General features: G+C 40.1%; 2 protein-coding genes across 2 annotated transcripts; both read left to right on the forward strand.

The window, feature by feature from the left end:
- The first annotated feature begins 905 nt into the window (after positions 1 to 905).
- On the forward strand, positions 906 to 12,484 carry LOC140161292 (glutathione S-transferase theta-1-like). The gene is made up of 5 exons (XM_072184767.1): positions 906 to 1,068; positions 6,371 to 6,458; positions 8,546 to 8,696; positions 11,201 to 11,368; positions 12,069 to 12,484. The coding sequence occupies exons 1-5, from the start codon at positions 960 to 962 to the stop codon at positions 12,204 to 12,206; spliced, it is 654 nt and encodes a 217-aa protein (XP_072040868.1). The 5' UTR covers positions 906 to 959; the 3' UTR covers positions 12,207 to 12,484.
- A 4,950-nt stretch (positions 12,485 to 17,434) lies between these two features.
- On the forward strand, positions 17,435 to 24,178 carry LOC140160210 (glutathione S-transferase theta-1-like). Its single transcript, XM_072183488.1, has 5 exons — positions 17,435 to 17,468; positions 18,344 to 18,431; positions 20,545 to 20,695; positions 23,163 to 23,330; positions 24,035 to 24,178. The coding sequence occupies exons 1-5, from the start codon at positions 17,435 to 17,437 to the stop codon at positions 24,170 to 24,172; spliced, it is 579 nt and encodes a 192-aa protein (XP_072039589.1). The 3' UTR covers positions 24,173 to 24,178.
- Positions 24,179 to 24,607: the final 429 nt, after the last annotated feature.

Genomic DNA, 24,607 nt, shown 5'->3' on the forward strand with positions numbered 1-24,607 from the left:
TATCAATATACAAAATATGAATTTAACTTAAAAATTAAATAGATAAAAATAAAAACTGCATAAAAAGGCAGGCCAGCTGTACAGTACAAAACAATATGGGCAAAAACAGTAAAAACACAACCATCTCCATCCAAAGGATGGAGACGCTTGTAAGTAAAGCATGAGAGACCCACCGATGTAGCACCAATCCGTGGGCCTCACATGCCCCTCAACATACCCAATGCTATTAAATATAATTTATAATAAAAATACACGCAAAGAAAACACTATTCTCATAAATAAGTAACAACATGTCAAATTATTAAACAAAAAACACAACCATCTCCATCCAAAGGAATGGAAACGCCCGTGTAAGAAACATGAGAGACGCACCGATGTAGCACAAGTGCCAATCCGTGGGCCTCACATGCCCCACAACATACCCAATGCAATTAAATATAATTTATAATAAAAATACACGCAAAGAAAACACTATTCTCATAAATAAGTAACAACATGTCAAATAATTAAACAAAAACACAACCATCTCCATCCAAAGGATGGAGACGCCTGTGTAAGAAGCATGAGAGATCCACCGATGTAGCACAAGTACCAATCCGTGGGCCTCACATGCTCCTCAAACATAACCAATGCAATTAAATATATAACAAAAATACACGCAAAGAAAACACTATTCTCATAAATAAATAACAACATGACAAATAATAAGCTGAATCCTTTAATAATCACTGACACGAAATATATGAACCGTGTAAAGTTCAATCACGGGACAGTCAAATTTATTTGGCTTTATTGTGTGCATTGGATTGTATGCTATAAATATACATAATAGTAAACCAATTCGAACGTAGTCTAGAGTTCCAACACAATACCACCCATTATTGTATGCTAGCTTGTGCTTTGTGTATAAAAACTAGGATAACTAGAATATCTATAATTGAGAAGTTAAAGTTCAAACAATGCCTTTGAAATTGTATTTCAACTATTTCTCGGAGCCGTCAAGAGCAGTGCTGATCTTCCTGAAGGTGAACAACATCGAACATATTGCACAAGAAATCAAGCTTGATGGTAGGTAGGCATATATATTCTAACCATGCATATACAGTAAGCCAAAAAAGCTAAAAAATTAAGGTACCAGTTATGTTTACCCCCTGTATATCCTAAACAAAGACAGATATGTCATAATTGGAACCAGCAGCCAATAGCTGCATCTTTTAGCCAATTTAAGACCTCATTCGTTGAAATTGTTTAAGAAATAAAGACACGACGATCCAAAACCCCAAGGAAGGTGCCAAGTTGCAGTTTCTTCCATTGCATGCGCTATTGATTTGTACACCAAGCGTTCGCGAACAAGGGAACTAGTGCCATGCTTCCTTTGATTAGCACGTTAAAACTAGCGTCATGCTCGGATTAGAACACAAAAGTGCAACTTTTGATTTCGTCTCTTCAAGCTTCTTCAGTAGGTTTTAGATCACCGTTTCTTCAATTCTCAACCAATTTCAACAAATAAGGTCTTGAATCAGAGCGAAAGAGTTCAGGTATTAGCTGCTTGTTTTAATTTTGACATATTTGTCTTTATTTAGGATATACAGGGGTGAACACAACTGGTACCTTAATTTTTTGGCTTGCTGTAGTTCTCACATCTTGGAATGCATTCATCAGGATTGTATAAAGTCATAAAAGTTCATAATTTATGTAGACAAATCCAGATCTCACTGTTTAGACAGTTTCGTCACCCAGGTCCGGTGACTTCTTCAGTAATGCGATGATCCGCCTAGTCTCCCGCGAAATTTCTCATTCCTCGGGTGACAGCGGATCATACAGGCTGAGTCAAAAAGAAGTAAACTCATGTTTGAGGGGCTGTAACTAGAGATCTGTAAGAAATCTGCTATAAATGAAAATATCATTGGAAGGAGCAAACTCTACACAGTCTAAATAAAAAAAAGAAAACTAAAGTTATACTTATTTGAATACAACCACCCATTTTTGTAGCTGCACACGGCTGACATCTATTTCAATGTCGATGAATCAGCAAAAAGTGCTAACAGGATTTATTGCTGAAATGACAACTTTTGTTTTAAATTAATATTCAACAAACAGGATGAAGTCCATGACGGTACTCTAATTTGTAGGGATACCAAATTCAAGTCTTTACGAACGATCCGGCAGAAGCTTGATTGGGGAAATGTTGGGTAAAGGATTGCGTCTTGAGCTGATCTTTGGGTCTTGCCGTAACGCATGTCTAACTCTATGTTCACTTGTGATCTAGCAGTTCGTGATCTGCCTGAAGCTTCCTTAGTGTCCCATGCACATTGAGCTTGTTCACATTCTTACATACTGCTCCCGTACATAGAATCCGATCATGGGGAATCCGGTTGTGGGAAATTGGAGACGAAAAAGACGCTGAACTTCAGTGGAACTCTTAGTTGCAACAAGTTACTTCGTCGACAGAAGAACTGACAGAAACGTGCGCTCCCGTGCGGTAAATGGTGGTACCATGTTGCCAAGTGGCCTGTTTCATTATAATGTATAGTGCAATGGGCTTATTATATTCAGCGGAACGGAACAAACCGGAATAATTATAATAAGCCGTGCAATGAGGTAAAATTCATATTGAAAAGAACCCTTTGACATGATAGAATTATTGATCGAAACCACACTGCCACGTAACTTTATTTGCATTTGAATATCGCGCCTTACTAATCAATATAATAGGTACTTGGGAAGTGAAACCGTGTGAAGTTACAAAAATGAGTGGTTGTATTGAAATGAGTATAACTTGAGTAGCTTTGAGTTTACTGTAAGTAATTCCACCAAATCTTTTTTTTTATTTAGACGTGTAGAATTTGCCCTTTCCAATTATATTTTCATTCCTTACAGATCTCTAGTTACAGCCCCTCAAACATGAGTTTACTTCTTTTTGACTCAGCCCAAGATTGATGACAGCCAGTACAAACTAATGTACTCAATGGCAGAAGTTGTGCCTCGCCTTTATTGTACAAGATACATAAAGTAAGCAGCCCTGGCCTGTTCGCCCCATAGTGGACTACACTGGTTCAATAGCCATGTAAACCTCAAGCCACTTGGTGAAATCTTAGCACCTACTATGGTCGAGAAAACCGAGCACCATGCACCATGTCGTCAACTCCCGACAATTAGCGGAAGATCTGGATGGGATAATCATGGTGTACTCCCACGATTTCCGTGTCGTGTCTTTATACCAACACACCTATTATCAAGACACTCAGCATCATCAAGAACCGCCTCTCGGCCGACGACAAGACTCTAACAGAACTAATCTGAGAGCTTCTGAGCATAGATGACATTGTTAGAGTTCATGTTAACTACCACTTATATATTTCTCCTTCAGAGGAAGCATATTTAAGCTGCAGAAATTTGGAGCTGCCATGGGGAGCCCATGAAGTGCGATTGCCAACCTCTTCATGGAACTTGATGGCTCGAAACGGAAGCCATTGCCACTGTATGCAAGCCCAAAATGTGGAAAAGATATGTTGATGATGTCTTTGAAGTCATCAAGAAAGGAACCACCAGAAACTAACCACTGGCAACAACAAAATTCCGTGCCAAACTTGCAACAAAACATACATCGGCGAAACAGGAAGAAAATTTCAAACAAGACTAAATGAACACAGGAAAGACGTCAAAAAAGGTTTAGGATATCAAATACACTAGGGCAAAAGGACAAGAATCTGTATCTGAACAGCACAAGTCGGCCATTAAGTACAGACCACGTTGCACAAGAGAACGATGTTATTAATTGGGAGGGGCAAGCATAATTGACAAGGACACTAACAAGCAAACATGGATACCGAATTCGCGAAGCACTTTGGATCAGAAAGAGGGGTACCGAAATTATCAATCGTGACGAGGGCACCTTGTCTCTAAATCATATGTATGATCAGGGAAGTGAGACAGATGGAAACCGGTCAAATAGTACATCAAAGTGAGTATCAGACTTACCGCGATGCTGAACAAAGGAAGTACAGGTGGGAGGGGAACAATTGAGCCAACGTGTAGCATGTCGAAAATCAAAGTTCCCGCTTAAAAATCAATAGCAGTACGAAGACATGCGCTAAGTCCCGACAATGGGCTATGTTATATTACCGCAGAGCGTGACAAGTATTATAAACCCAAACAGATTTCATAAAATCCCTACGCAATGCTCAGAATGCTATCATTTTCATTTATATAAATTTATTAAAGCTATCTTATTATGTGAAAAGCTACCAATTAAATGTATATGTTAAGTTCACTCTCAGATAGCAGTGACAAAACAGAAAATGAAATGAAATACAATTTATTTTACGCAGAATGTAAAGATAATACCCGACTCTAGAACATTCTCGCCAACAGCAGTTTTGGGGTGGCCTGGGCACACAAATAGATGCGAGATTAATTTTACAATGTAATTTATGTGTCAAATGCGCATATCAATTCGTAGCGATAATTGGCGGTTTAAACGTAAATGACTGATTTTCAATATTTGAACTTTTAAAGAAATCTGTAAGCATATGGCCGAATACGATTATTTTTGTTTGATTTCTGTAATTATGGACTATAAATTTAATGTCACTGTTACTTTTTCTCGAATAAACCGACATATTTGAAAATTAATCAAGAAAAACACAATTTTTGTCGATAATAATAAACCTGCAAGTAAACAAACTGGCAATAGGAGCGGTATATCTGATCCACTTCAAAGGCACGCTGACTACATTGGTAGCACAATAGCTTGGGTCGTACCATCTATAGAATGTTACGTAAATAATTCAATAGATGTTGGATTGACCACTTTCCATCTGTCTCACTTCCCTGGTATGATCCGCTGTTAAGGACTGTGTACACGAGGAAATTTCGCGGGAGTGTAGGCGGATCATCGCATTTCTGAAGAAGTCACCTGACCTGGGTGACGAAACTGTCTAAACCGTGAGAAATTGGATTTGTCTACATAAATTATGAACTTTAATCATAGTAGTTCTCGTAGTAACACATAATGTCTAGTATACTAGAAAACATAGATTGACATAATCATGATAATATCTACAATCATACAGGGTGTCCAAAAAAAAAAAGAGGCCCCTCATTGCGCCCTCTTTTTCTCCTATTTCTGAAAAGTTGATCAAATATATTGTGGTATGTAATAAAACCTTGAGTCGTTAGCTTTAATAAACCAAAACAATTATATCAATCGGCTCACAACTTTTGAAGATATGCTCTTTTAAAGAAATGTATCCGTTTTTCACTACTTCAAAGATTGAAAAGGAGTACACACATACCATGCATGCATGAATATCAAACATTCCTCAATGATAACTTTATAAAATAACTTTATTTATGGGATGGGCTTTACCGGTGGGTTTATGGGCAATGGATTTTGTTAATAGTGTCATTAATTTGTGGGTAAAATGGATGCCGAATGCCGAATGCTTTACTTGCAATTACTTATTTTTTCTTGGTTATTTATGCCTTTTTGTTTTATTATGTTTCTTGTTTTCTGGCTTTCTTTTTTTTATATTTTTTTACAACATAAGTCATTTCTCTTTTTAGGATAAAAGGTAGCCCTAAAAGGCTGATTGGTTTTTGTCTTTAGTTCTTCTGAAGTGAGTTTACTGTGCTGCTCTGCCCTCTACCTGGTTGCCTCCTTGGCGAATACAGGTTTCAGCCCTGGTCCTCATTGCATCAATTGCGTTGCGTACCATCCTTGTGCGCCGGATACTTGCGAATGCATTCAGTAATACGTTTGCGAATATCTTGGATTTTGCCACAAAGGAAAAAAAATCAAGTGGTGTGAGGTCTAGTGATCGTACAGGCCACTCCACAGCATGAGCCATCCCAACCACTCTGTTTGCTATCCGTGGACAGAGTGAAAAACGGGTACTTTTATTTAAAAGGGCATATCTTCAAAAGTTGTGAGCCGATTGAAATAATTGTTTTGGATTATTAAAGCTAACGATTCAAGGTTTTTACACATACCAAAATATATGTAATCAACTTTTCAGAAATAGGAGAAAAAGAGGGCGCAATGAGGGGCCTCTTTTTGGGGGACACCCTGTATTTTCCCCAAGTAAAAAAAACCGCACATAATATCTGTAAATGAAAATGATATTTAGGAAGCAGTTCACTAATATTGGTGATCGGCTTAATTCCAAAGATAAAATTATTAAAAACTCCCTTTAAAGGGGCGGAATGTCGACTACAAGGTAATTCCCAAGAAGAGGCTACTACAAAAAAATTGGGTCATAACATAATGCGTATTCCACGTCATGGAGATTTCATGAACATGGTATATGTCAGAGTAGAAACAATAGTATACATAATGATAACGTTTTAATATAACACTTTTTTGTAGGAGAGCACAAGAAACCAGAGTACACGTCAATTAATCCTTTTCAGAAAGTTCCTTGTCTGAAAGATGGCGACTTCATCGTACGAGAAAGGTATGTATACAGTCGAGAAGTTGTGCTATTGATAATATCCCGAAGATGTAAGACGTGCAAATAACGTCGGACACAAAACCGCCGACAATATTACGGCAACTATGCAAGCATGTGTAATATCGATGAAACTTGACGTCTCTCAGCCCAGGCTACTCAGCAAGAAAGTTAACGTTCGAATCTGCGAGGATTGGCTCAGTGCTGGTCCCTTATAAAATAAAGGAATCGTATAAACTGCTGATGTCAGTTTCACGTGCCGAATCTCACTTCGATATTATTGCCTCAACTGACACCGAAAAGGTTATAAAATCACATTTGACTATTGCCTGTGCAGTGAAAGGTCGTGTTTCAGTTTTAAGAGCTAGAACTTAATCATGTTAATATGCCAATATTATTTTAAAAATATAATATTTGGGACATTGAAATTGTTTATATTAATTTGCTTAGAGAATGCCCGCCGAGGTATGTCCACTTGACGTTACATGTACTACCACTGACTTGGTTACTGAAGAGGTGTGGTACCTGACAGCTTCAAAAGGTCCAGTTGTCCCTCACTCCCTCTTCTAAATAGAAAGCTGGACTTGACTGACGTACTGCCGTAAGAACTAAGTATACCCCCGATCTCACCTCTTATGTCGAAACTTCTGGAACGCTGAATACTAGTACCTTGCTCGCTACAATGACTTGTATGTCAGTCCTCAATCGGCGTATCGCGCATATCGTCCATATCATTCGACAGAGACTGCGCTTTTCCAAATTCAGAAAGATGTTTTTCGTGCAATAGTTCGTTTACAAGGAGACAGTGCTTGTATATTCCTCGATCTCAGCGCTGCATTTGATATTCCTAGCCCTGAATCGTCTTCGTGACACTTCGGATGTACAGCCAAGGGCACGGATTTCAGTGCTATCCGCGGGTACTGACGGCAATTAAGTAACAACCACTCACAAATGTGGCCTTACTAACGGCATGCCGCCTACCGCATTAGGTTAAATACCAATAATTAGAGCAGTGCTTGAAAAAAAAACCGGACTATTTTGCTGCATGGCATCTAAAAAGGTGCTTAAAAATCACTGACAAATACCAAGCTGTATATAGTCAAAAATGTGCAAATTTCTGAGTAACATGCTGAAATGATATGTTGCTACCATTATTTTATGAAAAGTCCCACCTCCAAAAAAAAACTGAGACGAAAATACCTTAGGTATTTTAGTCTCAGCCCCCAAATTCATCCGCTGCACATCGATTTTGCCACCCAACCATTGGGCTCCAATCTGTTCACAAAAGAGGAGAGCACTCTGTAAAATATTATATTATGGTCTTTACACTTCAGTGCTTTAAAACAAACAACAAGAAAGCTGCATAATTTTATGTGTTATAGAGAATTAGTGGTATTGAACCGTTATGCCCCATCATACTTTCCTGCCGCTTGCCGCTGCGGCAAGCGGCAGGGCGTTTCAACCAATGACAAGCCTTGATTGTGTCCGTTTGTCTGCAATGCGCGTGCGCCACGCCGCTCAGCGGCAAGCGGCAGGGTAGTATGAAACCAGCTTTAGTGCTACTACTCACCTTATTACCTACTCCTGGGCCCTGGCGTTATCTTCATGACAATCCACGGATTTGCTCCGACATACCGATCTCGTCACATTGTACTAACTCCCTAGCTCGCGGTCTTCATCCTCGACTCTCCTGTAACATACCTCCCTCCACCACCTACATCTTCGTACATCGGTCTGGCGTTTAATTGCTTGTTTTGTGCTTTGCCATCAGATATAATGTCATTATAATATGCTCAAATTAAAGTACGACTGAAGACTTTACCTTCGTAAAGCTATCTGGCCTAGATTCCTAGTGGGATGGGGTATTGTCATTTATGTTCCTATTCTGCATTACAGTTCCCACATCATGCACATAGCTAGGTTGTACTATAAACGTAAAATGGAAAAAAACAAAAAACAATACAAAATAAAAAAATACAAAATAAATAAAAAGACGGTCACGGAATAAAGCGTGTTTTACTCGTTTCAGGACTGGTTTCGCCGTTTATAAGGATCTTGCCAAATATTCTAACGTACATCGGTTTTTTTTACAGTATTTCAGCTGCAAAGTACATAGCATCTAAATGCAAGACAGCCGATCATTGGTACCCTAAAGACCTCGAGAGGAGAACTCGTGTTGATGAATACCTGGATTGGCAACATATGAATACCAGGACGATTGGAAATAAGGCGTTTTACACAAAGGTGATTATACAGCGCGTTGAAATTATAAAAAGTCAAAAACTAATGACTTGGTGTTGCAAGCGCGTAATCGGCTTGGCCATGGATGCAAAAATTGAGTGCTGACTTCTGTCATATTCTGCTAAATCAGCATGATCAGTGGAAACGGTGCAAACAGAGTGGTTGTACTGAATTCCATTTAACAAAAATTGATGATGCATTCCCAGACCTTTCCAAGGGACATTTTGCAGTGACCATAATTATGTCGAAAATCCAGTAATCGCGAAGTCCATCCAATAGCCTCCTCTTCCCAGTGACCATGGTAAATCTCAGAGAGGGTATAGAGGGTAGGTATAATGGTGGTAATGATAACAATTGTTTTGAGGACTCGTCTGGAGAGAAGGGTATTCTGAATTGCTTGAAGAAAGGTACACATGAAACAATCCCTTCAGTGTTTAAAATGCATTTATATTTATATTATGATGGTTGCGATTGTGTTGCAGGGCGTAGGAATAAATTTATCTGTACATATCAGTGATCAGTGTCCATAGCTAAGAGAGCCCGACGAAGTGGTGGCTCTATCATGAGCTCTGAGACGCACAGTTTCCAAACAGCCGTTCAGTCTTTGACGTTATCAATCCATGACTTCTTTGGTCTTCCGTAACCCATCTGTACCTCCCTCTCTGCATATTGGTGTTTGCTAGACTGTTCTACCACCTGATCACATGGCCAAACCACTGTGGAGTTGTCTTCTTTTAACAATGGAGATCTCCATCAGATCTTCGTGCTCTTCAAGAGATGAACCACCCTTTCGTGTTTGTTGGTGGTAGCCTATTATGTATAGACATGGTAGAGTAATATACCTGGAGGATGAACTGATATTGAACTCAGAATTTTATCTTGCCAAACACGGCCAAATACTTTGTTGAAAGCAATGAAGTTGTAGAAAAGTGGTTTTTGATCTGTGCTGAATTTCTCACTTCGAATTCTGAAATTGAAGATTTGTTCTACTGTACTGCGCCCTTTTGAATCCTACCTGTTATTCTGCTTGAGTTTAAATATATATTAAGAATGATTCGGAGAAGTATCTTCCTATAGGATGATTGATCAGGCTGATGGTACAGTATAGTTGCTGCAAGATTTAAGGTTGCCCTACTTTGGGAGAGAAATAATGACTGACCATTAATTTGACTGTGTATACGTCTATGAGGATGACCAGATTCCTGATGTCCATACCTCATTGCAGAGTTTTGTGTAAGTCTCAATTTTTTTCCCACCGTTCTTCAACATCTCTGTCGGTATATTATCAGTGCCTGGTGACTTCCCATCCTTCATGTTTCTTGTGACCTCTTCAACTTCTGAGGTGGGGTGATTTCCATCCTTGTTTCTAATTACTGCATTGGTCTACCAATTAACTGTCTTCTTCGTGAGGTTTCTGATGGCTTGGGAAGCTGCTGCTGCTCCATATTGGTGTTGATTTTGCTTTAGATCATGGATCCACTTTTGTTTTGCTTCTGCTGTAGTGCTAAATACAGGTTTTTTGGAAGCTCTCTATACGTCTGTCACATAATTATTATTGTAAGACCTCATCTGTCAGCCTTCCTGTTCTTCTTCTTCTTTACTTTGTCCAGTACCTCCTGTGTTGGTGTGTCAATGAAGTTTTTATTTAACTGATCTCGATGCTATTATAAGCATGATAAGTGGAGCAATGATCTGACTCCTATCTTGGCCTCGGCCTCAAATGCAGCAGCAACACTCTAGATCCTTCATGAGTTGAGGTCAATCTATACTGTATGTGACCTCTTTTTCCTCAGCTTCTTCAATGGTCGCTCTCAATGTATACGCCAGGAAAGGATCTTGTTTGGGCGACAAATGATAGCTAATGATCAGTTTGATTGGAAACGCTTTCTGACCAATCATTGCCAATTAGCCTTTTTAGTTTTTCTTGATCCTTTTTTCGGATGCAAGGTATAAGCAGTGGAGTAGCCAGGATATATTCAGAGGGGCGCAAGGGAGCAAGGCAACTTTCACGCGGACAAAATTGGACGAAACTGTTCAAAAATGGGCTAAAAGTACCAAAAAGCCCTACAAATCAATATTAGGGCGGCCAACATCCCACAGGGGGAACAAGACTTCTCACAGGGGCAGCTTCCCCCATCCCCATCCCTCTTTGGTTACGCCACTGTTGTTAGTCAGGACAAGGTCATGGAGCTTTGCAAATTCAAGCAGGTTGAGTCCCCTAATCGTTTATCACTCCGGCCCAGTCCAAAGTTGCCACAGTATTGCATTGTCATGTTGGATACGCTACGGTATATGCATCTGGACATTGTTTTCTATCTCTTGAACCTGTCGTAGACAATTCCGCTTGAATTCAAAATGTTCTAACTAATGTGAAGTAGAATAATAGTTATAGTCAATCGTGTCAAAAGCTTTTGATAGATCTAGAATGTGTCGTTACTTTACATGATTCATAATCATTTTCACTTGAGTTACAAGTTCCTAGTAATCGTTATGTTGTTACATTACAGGTTTTAGCCCCATGGTTTACAAGTAAACCAGTGGACACTCAACAATTACAGGTTGATTTAGAAGCAGTAGCGGTATGCTACCGTCAAATTGAGAACAATTTTCTCGGTGATAGCAGCTTCTTGTGTGGCGAAGAAATATCATTGGCAGATATTTTTGCAGCGTGTGAAGTAAGTTATGATTTCACAATTCAAACATTGATTTGAAGAAGTTATTCTCACTATAGGCATATTTGATGCAATGGTTAATATTTTACCCGAGGAGCCAACAAATGTTAAGATTTTGTTATTAGGTGTCCGAATAACATTTTGTTATATAAGGTGTCCTAATAAAAACCAGTGGCGTAGCGTGGATCATCATATGGGGGGGCACCGACCATGATTGGGGTAGGATACCAGGTCTGATTGGGGGCGGGGGGTGACAAGCCGTTTTCGGCACTTTTCCTATGCGGGATTTTCTAAATTTTGCAATCGATTGGGGGCACGTGCTATGAAGCTACGCCACTGATAAAAACGGAACCCAACTTTGACCTATATCTTCTCATATTATACATTGAAATATATAATTTTGTTATAGGTGTCAAAAAAAGTCACGATGACAACACAATGAACAACTGCATGCAACACATTTCAATCAATACAATAGACTGTTAAATAATAAACCTGAGAAAAAAAAGAGTCGAGTTGGGTTCTGTTTTTATTGGGGCACCCGTATAGCGGTTTTTTTACAGTGAATGCAAAGACGTGCACGTTTCCTATTGATTTTTATGTTTTTAGATTTTCAAAATTTGTTTGTTTTGTTTATTTATTTGCTTGTTTTAATAAGTTCATAAAGTATATGAACGCTGTGTATGGTGTTGTGATTTTACAGATCGTGCAGACAACGGTGTGTGGTGACACACTCGGCCAGCATCCAAAACTACAGAGCTGGATACATCGAGTGCAGCAGAAACTCAGTCCATATTTTGACGAAATTCACAAACCACTTCTCAATTCATATAAGGAATAACATTAAACTCTCAAATATAAATACATTTCGATAAAAAAATTAAATAAAAAAAAACCCGAAAAAGATACAAGAAGATTAGAAGTTCGATGCGGAACATCAAATTAATGGAATACCGTAAAATACGGTACCAGGCCCACATACGCTTCAGTCACGATAGGCCATGTAGCATAGGCGTAGATCCCAGGAGGGGTGGGCGGGGTGGTGATGATATTTTGATTTTGATAAGGGGTGGTCCATACAAAATCAACCTCATACAGACAGTAAACAAACAAGGACCATACGGCGGCACCGCGGCGGAACGGGGGGGGGTGACGTATCCCTACATTTTTCCAGGGAACGTCCTCCTGGATCCCAATACACATGAATTTAACCCCACAAAGATAGTCCGACGAGTAGGACCTGTTTTTTTCTTAGTTACCAACTATACTTTGACAAAGTGCTCTGACTCTGATCGCTCAAGAAAGATTAACCACAAAAATCCATTAACCGCCCCTCCCGAAAGCGGCGCGGTCACTGGACTTTCGCGATTCGTCTTTCTTGCACCATATGAGATAGTGATCATAGTCTGAGCACTGTTAGTCTGAGCTGAGTATAGTCTTGTAACTTAGAAAAAAGGTCCTACTCGTCGGACTACACAAAGATGGTCAACTATTTGACCCCAAATTGTGGTTAAAGCCCGGGTTAAAGTTAACCTCATGTGTCCAATCTCTTTTGAGGTGAAAATGACCATGTTTAGCCGGCCAGAGTGGTGAATTATAGCATGGGGGCAAATATGTTTTTGGTGGCCGAGGGGTGGCAAGCAATTTAAGGTAGGTCAACCAGGGGGGGGCAAGCGATTTTTAAATTTATATAGGTTCCCCAAAATCTTGCATGTGTATAAAAGAGCTGTAGGGGGGGGGCAAATATTTTTGGCACATCAGGGGGAGGCCTCGAGGGCAACGGTTTTTGGCACGGGAGGGGTGGGGCAAAGATTTTTGTCAGGACCAAAGGGGGGCAGACCGCTGGGAATTCACCACACAGCTGGGCGTACAGCATAGTGCAGTTATACTGCACAGCAAACATGATTCGACCTTTGTAGTACTTAAACCTGGTTAACAGGGAATTACCAGTAAAATCAATCGATAAAGTCTAGCCCAGCCCGCGCCCATCCTCCACATTGAATGGTGGACTGCACTTATGCCCAAATATGGCACTTACCAATCAATAATCACCCACTTGAAATCCCCTGGCTCGCTCCACTGACCAAAGTTATGGACAGATACGGTATGGGAGTTGTTTTTGCTGTTATTTGTCACTTACATATCAGGGCCCGGTATCAGGGAGGTACGAACATTTGAAGACCTGAGCGCAAGAAGACCGTAAGTCCACTTGGCCCCTCAACATGTATACACTAAAGTTACGTATAGTTTCTGAGGGTTTTAATATCCGTCAAGTGGTTTAGCTTAATGCCCTTCGAAAGAGAGCGGTACACAAGTGAGTGATAGTCACAAAAAGTTGCATTCGATTTACACAGGGAATTTTGCAGGCCATGCGTGCCCTTCCTTACTAACACCAAAGTGCGAATATTTCCAAACATTTATATTAGCTAACAATTTAGGATATGTTACAAAACTATATTTTCTAGAATTTCAGAGAGTACAAACAATATTGGCCGGTTATTTTTCACACAGTGACGTTAACTAGGCCATGCCCTATACCTATAACATACACCGTTTGTAGAGAGCACTGTGCATTGTGTATAGGAAAATGAACAGTAACTGCAGTATGACCCATGTCTTCCTATTAAATCAATCCCAATAAAGTACGGTTGAGTCCAATTGAAATGAACCCGGCGCGGCGTAGCCAGCACTTTAGGTGAGAAAACTGACCGGGTGGTGGGGAGGGGGGAGTGGCTTCAATTCGAGGAACATTGATGAATGGTTAAAAATGTGCTAAAAAGTACAAAAAATGCCTAACATTCATAAATATCAGGGCGGCCAGCAGTCACATGTATGGGGCAAGAGGGGACCAAAACTCAAGGCCAGCAGTCGGGGCAAGAGCTAGGGGACCAAGACTCACAGGGGATCTCCCTCCGTTGTGCCTCGGCGCCTAGCCCAGGCTCAGCTGTAAGGGAGTATTCATAATTGGTGGGGCCGGGGCGGGGGGAGGTTGAACCTCCACATAAAAAAAAATTAGATCCCCTAAAAAAAAAAGGCGTTTTTTTTTTATTCCCACTTTTTTATTGTCTAAAATAAGGAGTATTTCGTGATCCTATCATCCTCTTTGTATGATATTTTTCAGTGAGATATCCACGAAAAGTCTATTCCCAAATTTCAATTGATTCCAGTTTTGCGTTTGCGAGTTAGGGTAGGGTAAATTGGGACACGGGGTAATTTGGGACAGTGATTTCGGAAATACTTTTATATCTTAAAAATAGTCAAATTTTGCTCATTTTTGCAACAAATCTATTTATATTTCCAACCAATTAAAAGTAGGCCTACCATTCTTCATTAAAACAGGAACTTCTGAGAGCCAAAAGCTTAACACATCAAAATAAATATTACATTTTGTTTTCATGTCTAAGCAGAGGTCACGACTTGAGGCTAAATAACTGAATCAATGGCCCGGATTAGTGTTTCTCAAATTAAAAAATAACTTCTAAGCCACATTTTCAATTAATTAAGACAAAAATTGTTAATTGTTTCTTCGAAAATTATAAGAAAAGTTTTCTTTTAGAAATGTGCCAAATTGGGGTAAAATGGGACGCCGTTGATTTACTGTGTGCTAACTCGCACTGTCCCATTTTGCCACAAAAAATCCCATAGTAAATCAATGGGCGTCCCATTTTACCTTAGCTGTCCCATTTTACCCCAGCGTATATACAGCAAAAATTTCGCAGTGGGGTAAAATGGGACGCCTTAAAGACTCCTTAATAAAATAATGAAGCCGGGGCCGACTGGCTCCACGGTGTGAAACTTAAGTCTACTACTCTTGGTGATGTAGGCCTACTTTGTTTTGTAGCCGAGTAAAATCTGGTGGGGCAAAATGGGACATTAGGTGGACCAATTTGCACCACTTCCCCCTATTCCCCGGGAGTTTATTTTTATGCATGATTATGTACACGTGCATGCCTTGTTGTACAATTTACTTTTACCCTCAATTTTTTTGATCACCCTTTTTAAGGACTGCTTTTTCTGCCTTCTGCCTCCGCAGGAGGTAGTTTGCTTTGAAATTGACACCTAAAATGCCGCACATTGCGCGGCATGTAGGCCGATTGTACAAATTTATATTCTGACAAGTACTCTAATTTCCGCCCAATATTGAGAGCCCAATTATATATCCCCCACCTCTCTGCGCCATACATAAATTCGCCTATCGCCATTTCCGAATGTTCAAAAAGGTAATCACGCTTCCTCAGCATGTGCAATAAATTAGCATTAAAATTAATCTTATTCTATAGCGATTCTAGAAACACCTAGCACGTGGCGCCAATGGCGTGGGTCTATCAAGTTAATGAATTATGCATTAGAATATTTTCAAACTCATGTGTTGTATAATTGAAGACCGAATTAAAAAAGACTAGCTTGCGTATGCCGTCCTGTAAACCAGACCAAAAATGCCATACTGCGCAGGTCAGCAACCAATCACGGCGCGCCTTTGTCATGACGTCAGACGCAAACTAGTCTTTTTTAATTCGGTCTTTAATTATAGGTTTTAGCCTCAGCGCTCATCAGCAGCAGCTTTATCGTAGAAGACAAGTTGGAAAACCGTTTATGCTGTGGCAATGGGAATACACATCAAACAAGGTTTAATTTCATGATTAGGCCTACATGAAACCTGATTATCAATGCAAAAACTTTGGCTGGAGAAGTTGAAGCTGACGTTCATGGCGACACTTTGGATGTGATAATTTGACATCATGGATTGTTTTGTGCAAAATTGGGGGTATTTTTGTGCCGCGGCGAGTCAGCAGACCGACTGGTATGCATGCTAGGCTCGACTAGGCCACAATCATGATCATGAATATAAATGATGCATTTGAACTGCAATGTATGGTATGATACGCCTAGCCGCGCCTATGGCCGGCTTCATTGCTGTTCAAATACATGTACTAAAGTATTGCAATTTTATTGCGTTGATATAATTCGGAATAATTCGTTTTAAAGTATTTGCTTCCCCAATTCCCATGTACTTGTACATCAAGTCATACAAGTCAGTAACTTGCATAGCGATGAAAGTACGAGAAACTTACAGGAGACCCAACTACCTCCTACAAAAGAAAGTTTGTTGCTATACTCCAAAGATTGAAAGAGGAATCCAAGATTGATGACAGCCAGTACAAACTAATGTACTCAATGGCAGAAGTTGTGCCTCGCATTTATTGTACAAGATCATAAAGTAGGCAACCCTGGCCTGTTCGCCCCATAGTGGACTACACTGGTTCAATAGCCATGCAAACCTCAAGCCAATTTGGTGAAATCTTAGCACCTATGGTCGAGAAAACCGAGCACCATGTCGTCGACGCGTCAACTCCCGACAATTAGCGGAAGATCTGGATGGGATAATCATGGTGTATTCCCACGATTTCCGTGTCGTGTCTTCATACCAACACACCTATTACCAAGACACTCAGCATCGTCACAAGAACCGTCTCTCGGCCGACGACAAGATTCTAACAGAACTAATCTGAGAGCTTCTGAGCATATACTGTTAGAGTTCGTGTTAACTACCACTTATATATTTCTCCTTCAGAGGAAGCCTATTTAAGCAGAAATTTGGAGCTGCCATGGTGAGCCCATGAAGTGCGATTGCCACGGGGATTGCCAACATCTTCATGGAACTTGATGGCTCGAAACGGGCTCGAAACGGAAGCCATTGCCACTGCTCCTATGCAAACCTAAAATGTGGAAAAGATATGCTGATGATGTCTTTGAAGTCATCAAGAAAGGAACCACCAGAAACTAACCACTGGCAACAACGAAATTCCGTGCCAAACTTGCAGCAAAACATACATCGGCGAAACAGGAAGAAAATTTCAAACAAGACTAAATGAACACAGGAAAGACGTCAAAAAAGGTTAAGGACATCAAATACACTAGGGCAAAAAGAGTAAAGACAAGAATCTGTATCTGAACAGCACAGGTCGGCCATTATGTACAGACCACGTTGCACAAGAGAATGATGTTATTAATTGGGAGGGGCAAGCACCCGGGGGCAAGCATAATTGACAAGGACACTAACAAGCAAACATGGATACCGAAGCACTTTGGATCAGAAAGATGGGTACCGAAATTATCAACCGTGACGTTGAGTTGTACCATCAACATGGCTGGATAACAATAAGCAGACCATTGTTCTCACTTCGGAAACAAAGGCCACGCTCAGTATTGTATACTGTGCGTTTGCTTTGTAATGGTGCATCCAACTGAAATTATAATACCTATTTCATCACAGCACATTGAAATATCGCACAGGTAAATCAGAAACATATGTTTATGGATTTAACCAGGGCTATGAGACACATCCCTGATTTAACATAGTTGAGCTGTTTTCAATGAGGTTTATCTTGGTTTAATGGGGTTTAAGTCCTGCAAAGGTCGTGGTGAATTCTGCTGTAGACATGACTGCATGACTGGTGTACACGAGGAAATTTCGCGGGAGAGTAGGCAGATCATCGCATTACTGAAGAAGTCACCTGACCTGGGTGACGAAACTGTCTAAACCGTGAGAAATTGGATTTGTCTACATTATTATGAACTTTAATCATAGTAGTTCTCGTAGTAATACATAATAATGTTGACTAGAAAACATAGATTGACATATTTTGACATATTTTCCCCAAGTAAAAAATAACGCGGGTAATATCTGTTTACAAATGAAAATGATAGCAGAGGCCTTTCTATATTTAGGAAGCAGTTCAGTAATATTGGTGATCGTCTTAATTCCAAAGATAAAATTATTAAAAACTCCCTTTAAAAGGGCGGAATGTCTACTACAAGGTAATTCCCAAGAAGAGGCTACTACACAAAAATTGGGTCATAACATAATGCGTATTCCACGGCATGGAGATTTCATGAACATGGTACATGTCAGTGTAGACACATGAAAGAAACAATAGTATACATAATGATAACATTTAATATAATACTTTTTTGTAGGCGAGCACAAGAAACCAGAGTACACGTCAATTAATCCTTTTCAGAAAGTTCCTTGTCTGAAAGATGGCGACTTCATCGTACGAGAAAGGTATGTATACAGTCGAGAAGTTGTGCTATTGATAATATCCCGAAGATGTAAGACGTGCAAATAACGTCGGACACAAAACCGCCGACAATATTACGGCAACTATGCAAGCATGTGTAATATCGATGAAACTTGACGTCTCTCAGCCCAGGCTCTCAGCAAGAAAGTTAACGTTCGAATCTGCGAGGATTGGCTCAGTGCTGGTTCCTTGTAAAATAAAGGAATCGTATAAACTGCTGATGTCAGTTTCACGTGCCGAATCTCACTTCGATATTATTGCATCAACTGACACCGAAAAGGTTATAAAATCACATTTGACTATTGCCTGTGCAGTGAAAGGTCGTGTTTCAGTTTTAAGAGCTAGAACTTAATCATGTTAATATGCCAATATTATTTTGAAATATAATATTTGGGACATTGATATTGTTATATTAATTTGCTTAGAGAATGCCCGCCGAGTTATGTCCACTTGACGTTACTACCACTGACTTGGTTACTGAAGAGGTGTGGTACCTGACAGCTTCATAAGGTCCAGTTGTCCCTTAATTCCCTCTTCTAAATAGAAAGCTGGACTTGACCGACGTACTGCCGTAAGAACTATACCCCGATCTCACCTCTTATGTCGAAACTTCTGGAACGCTGAATACCTTGCTCACTACAATGACTTGTATGTCAGTGCTCAATCGGCGTATCGCGCATATCGTCGATAATCGTCCATATATCATTCGTCAGAGACCGCACTTGTCCAAATTCAGAAAGATGTTTTTTGTGCAATAGATCGTTTACAAGGAGACAGTGCTTATATTGCTCGATCTCAGCGCTGCATTTGACCCAATTGATATTCCTGAATAGCTCTAACCCAAGCAAGTGACTAGTAAAGAAAAGGTCAATCCCTGCCTGGTTAGACCATTCTGTAAAAAATTAATACCACTCCTAGTACAGGGATTGCCGAAGGCAAGCTATACACTAACACTAGGCAAGCTACATTCCTGAATCGTCTTCGTGACGGGTTGAAGCAGTTTCAGTGCTATCCGCGGGTACTGACGGCAATGAAGTAACAACCACTCACGAATTACCTTACTAAAGGCATGCCGCCTACCACATTAGGTTAAATACCACTAATTAGAGCTGGGCAGTGCTTGAAAAAAAACCCGGACTATTTTGTTGCATGGCATCTGAAAAAGGTGCTTAAAAATCACTGAAAAAATACCTAGCTGTATATACAAAAATGTGCAAATTTCTGAGTAACTTGCTGAAATGATATGTTGCTACCATTATTTTACAGTTTTTATGAAAAGTCCCCCCCCCCCCAATGAGACGAAAATACGAAGGTATTTTATTCTCAGCCCCCAAATTCATCCGCTGCACATCGATTTCGCCACCCAACCATAGGGCTCCAATCTGTTCACAAAATGAGGAGAGCACTCTGTAAAATATTATATTATGGTCTTTACACTTCGGTGCTTTAAACAAACAAAAGTTGAAATTGTGGTCATTGGACCTATGGGGATAGCACTCTTCTACTCTTAATCATGTTAATTGATAATAATGTCTTTTCACTGTAAGAGTTCCTCATATTTTTCCATTGAAACCTGCATAATTTTATGTGTATAGAGAATTAGTGGTATTGAAACGTTAGTGCTGCTACTCACCTTATTACCTACTCCTGGCGTTATCTTCATGACAATCCACGGATTTGCTCCGACATACCGATCTCGTCACATAGTACTATCCCCCTAGCTCGCGGTCTTCGTGCTCGACTCTACTGTAACATACCTCCCCTCCACCACCTACATCTACTTACATCGGTCTGGCGTTTAATTGCTTGTTTTTGTGCTTTGCCAGCAGATATAATGTCATTATATAATGCTCAAATTAAAGTACGACTGAAGACTTTGCATTGGTAAAGCTGTCTGGCCTAGATTCCTAGTGGGATGGGGTATTGTTATTTATGTTCCTATTCTGCATTACAGTCTCCACATCATGCATAGCTAGGTTGTACTATAAACGTAAGACGGTGACGGAATAAAGCGTGTTTTACTCGTTTCAGGACTGGTTTCGCCGTTTATAAGGATCTTGCCAAATATTCTGACGTGCATATCGTATTTTTTTCCAGTATTTCAGCTGCAAAGTACATAGCATCTAAATACAAGACAGCTGATCATTGGTACCCTAAAGACCTTCAGAGGAGAACTCGTGTTGATGAATACCTGGATTGGCAACATATGAATACCAGGACAATTGGAAACAAGGCGTTTTACACAAAGGTGATTATACAGCGCGTTGAAATTATAAAAAGTAAAAAACTAATGACATTGTGTTGCAGGCGCGTAATCAGCTTGGCCATGGATGCAAAAATTGAAAATTGGTCCTGAAATTTGTGCTGAATTCTATCATATTCTGCTAAATCAGTGAAAACGCTGCAAACAGAGTGCGTTGTACTGAATTCCATTTCCCCATAAATTGATGATGCATTTCCAGACCTTTCCCAGTGATATTTTGCAGTGACCATAATTATGTCGCAAATCCAGTGATCGCGAAGTCCAGTAGCCTCCTCTTCCCAGTGATCATGGTAAATCTCAGAGAGGGTATAGAGGGTAGGTATAATGGTGGTATGATAACAATTGTTTTGAGGACTCATCTGAAGAGAATGGTATTCTGAATTGAAGAAAGGTACACATGAAACAATCCCTTCAGTGTTAAAATACATATTTATATTATGATGGTTGCGATTGTGGTGCAGGGCGTAGGAATAAATTTATCTGTAAATATCAGTAATCAGTGTCCCATAGCTAAGAGCCCGACGAAGTGGTGGCTCTATAGCTCTAGAGACGCGCAGTTTCAAAAACTCTCTGTCCTCAGCTGTTCACTCTTTGATGTTATCAATCCATGACTTCTTTGGTCTTCCGTAACCTATCTGTACCTCCCTCTCTGCATATTGGTGTTTGCTAGACTGTTCTACCACCTGATCACATGGCCAAACCACTGTGGAGTTGTCTTCTTTTCACAATGGAGATCAGATCTTCGTGCTCTTCAAGAGATGAACTACCCTTTCGTGTTTGTTGGTGGTAGCCTATTATGTATAGACATGGTAGAGTAATATACCTGGAGGATGAACTGATATTGAACTCAGAATTTTATCTTGCCAAACACGGCCAAATACTTTGTTGAAAGCAATGAAGTTGTAGAAAGTGGTTTTTGATCTGTGCTGAATTTCTCACTTCGAATTCTGAAATTGAAGATTTGTTCTACTGTACTGCGCCCTTTTGAATCCTACCTGTTATTCTGCTTGAGTTTAAATATATATTAAGAATGATTCGGAGAAGTATCTTCCTATAGGATGATTGATCAGGCTGATGGTACGGTATAGTTGCTGCAAGATATAAGGTTGCCCTACTTTGGGAGAGAAATAATGACTGACCATTAATTTGACTGTGTATACGTCCATGAGGATGACCAGATTCCTGATGTCCATACCTCATTGCAGAGTTTTGTGTAAGTCTCAATTTTTTTCCCACCGTTCTTCAACATCTCTGTCGGTATATTATCAGTGCCTGGTGACTTCCCATCCTTCATGTTTCTTGTGACCTCTTCAACTTCTGAGGTGGGGTGATTTCCATCCTTGTTTCTAATTACTGCATTGGTCTACCAATTAACTGTCTTCTTCGTGAGGTTTCTGATGGCTTGGGAAGCTGCTGCTGCTCCATATTGGTGTTGATTTTGCTTTAGATCATGGATCCACTTTTGTTTTGCTTCTGCTGTAGTGCTAAATAGATTTTATGGAAGCTCTCTATACGTCTGTCACATAATTATTATTGTAAGACCTCATCTGTCAGCCTTCCTGTTCTTCTTCTTCTTTACTTTGTCCAGTACCTCCTGTGTTGGTGTGTCAATGATAAGTGGAGCAATGATCTGACTCCTATCTTGGCCTCGGCCTCAAATGCAGCAGCAACATATAGATCCTTCATGAGTTGAGGTCAATCTATACTGTATGTGACCTCTTTTTCCTCAGCTTCTTCAATGGTCGCTCTCAATGTATACGCCAGGAAAGGATCTTGTTTGGGCGACAAATGATAGCTAATGATCAGTTTGATTGGAAACGCTTTCTGACCATTTAGCCTTTTTAGTTTATCTTGATCCTTTTTTCGGATGCAAGGTATAAGCAGTGGAGTAGCCAGGATATATTCAGAGGGGCGCAAGGGAGCAAGGCAACTTTCACGCGGACAAAATTGGACGAAACTGTTCAAAAATGGGCTAAAAGTACAAAAAAGCCCTACAAATCAATATTAGGGCGGCCAACATCCCACAGGGGGAACAAGACTTCTCACAGGGCAGCTTCCCCATCCCCATCCCTCTTTGGTTACGCCACTGTTGTTAGTCAGGACAAGGTCGTGGAGCTTTGCAAATTCAAGCAGGTTGAGTCCCCTAATCGTTTATCACTCCGGCCCAGTCCAAAGTTGCCACAGTATTGCATTGTCATGTTGGATACGCTACGGTATATGCATCTGGACATTGTTTTCTATCTCTTGAACCTGTCGTAGACAATTCCGCTTGAATTCAAAATGTTCTAACTAATGTGAAGTAGAATAATAATTATAGTCAATCGTGTCAAAAGCTTTTGATAGATCTAGAATGTGTCGTTACTTTACATGGTTCATAATCATTTTCACTTGAGTTACAAGCCCGGTTACAAGTTCCTAGTAATCGCCCGAGTAATCGTTTGTTACATTACAGGTTTTAGCCCCGTGGTTTACAAGTAAACCAGTGGACACTCAACAATTACAGGTTGATTTAGAAGCAGTAGCGGTATGCTACCGTCAAATTGAGAACAATTTTCTCGGTGATAGCAGCTTCTTGTGTGGCGAAGAAATATCATTGGCAGATATTTTTGCAGCGTGTGAAGTAAGTTATGATTTCACAATTCAAACATTGATTTGAAGAAGTTATTCTCACTATAGGCATATTTGATGCAATGGTTAATATTTTCCCGAGGAGCCAACAAATGTTAAGATTTTGTTATTAGGTGTCCGAATAACATTTTGTTATATAAGGTGTCCTAATAAAAACCAGTGGCGTAGCGTGGATCATCATATGGGGGGGCACCGACCATGATTGGGGTAGGATACCAGGTCTGATTGGGGGCGGGGGGGGGGGGTGACAAGCCGTTTTCGGCACTTTTCCTATGCGGGATTTTCTAAATTTTGCAATCGATTGGGGGCACGTGCTATGAAGCTACGCCACTGATAAAAACGGAACCCAACTTTGACCTATATCTTCTCATATTATACATTGAAATATATAATTTTGTTATAGGTGTCAAAAAAAGTCACGATGACAACACAATGAACAACTGCATGCAACACATTTCAATCAATACAATAGACTGTTAAATAATAAACCTAAGAAAAAAAGAGTCGAGTTGGGTTCTGTTTTTATTGGGGCACCCGTATAGCGTTTTTTTTACAGTGAATGCAAAGACGTGCACGTTTCCTATTGATTTTTATGTTTTTAGATTTTCAAAATTTGTTTGTTTTGTTTATTTATTTGCTTGTTTTAATAAGTTGATAAAGTATATGAACGCTGTGTATGGTGTTGTGATTTTACAGATCGTGCAGACAACGGTGTGTGGTGACACACTCGGCCAGCATCCAAAACTACAGAGCTGGATACATCGAGTGCAGCAGAAACTCAGTCCATATTTTGACGAAATTCACAAACCACTTCTCAATTCATATAAGGAATAACATTAAACTCTCAAACATAAATACATTTCGATAAAAAATTAAATTAAAAAAAACCGAAAAAGATACAAGAAGATTAGAAGTTCGATGCGGAACATCAAATTAATGGAATGGTACCAGGCCCACATACGCTTCAGTCACGATAGGCCATGTAGCATAGGCGTAGATCCCAGGAGGGGTGGGCGGGGTGGTGATGATATTTTGATTTTGATAAGGGGTGGTCCATACAAAATCAACCTCATACAGACAGTAAACAGACAAGGACCATACGGCGGCACCGCGGCGGAACGGGGGGGGGGGGTGACGTATCCCCTACATATGTGAGATAGTGATCATAGTCCGAGCACTGTTAGTCTGAGCTGAGTATAGTCTTGTAACTTAGAAAAAAGGTCCTACTCGTCGGACTACACAAAGATGGTCAACTATTTGACCCCAAAT

This window comes from Amphiura filiformis, chromosome 9, assembly GCF_039555335.1.
Source record: "Amphiura filiformis chromosome 9, Afil_fr2py, whole genome shotgun sequence".
NCBI lineage: Eukaryota > Metazoa > Echinodermata > Ophiuroidea > Amphilepidida > Amphiuridae > Amphiura > Amphiura filiformis.

Excerpts from the sequence above, each read along its gene's own strand:
- LOC140161292 (XM_072184767.1), top strand. The coding sequence starts at position 960 with ATGCCTTTGAAATTGTATTTCAACTATTTCTCGGAGCCGTCAAGAGCA. Across the intron at positions 8,697-11,200 it reads ATAAGGCGTTTTACACAAAG|GTTTTAGCCCCATGGTTTAC; the intron begins GTGATTATACAG and ends GTTACATTACAG. Across the intron at positions 11,369-12,068 it reads ATATTTTTGCAGCGTGTGAA|ATCGTGCAGACAACGGTGTG; the intron begins GTAAGTTATGAT and ends GTGATTTTACAG.
- LOC140160210 (XM_072183488.1), top strand. The coding sequence starts at position 17,435 with ATGGATACCGAAGCACTTTGGATCAGAAAGATGG. Across the intron at positions 18,432-20,544 it reads GACTTCATCGTACGAGAAAG|TATTTCAGCTGCAAAGTACA; the intron begins GTATGTATACAG and ends ATTTTTTTCCAG. Across the intron at positions 23,331-24,034 it reads ATATTTTTGCAGCGTGTGAA|ATCGTGCAGACAACGGTGTG; the intron begins GTAAGTTATGAT and ends GTGATTTTACAG.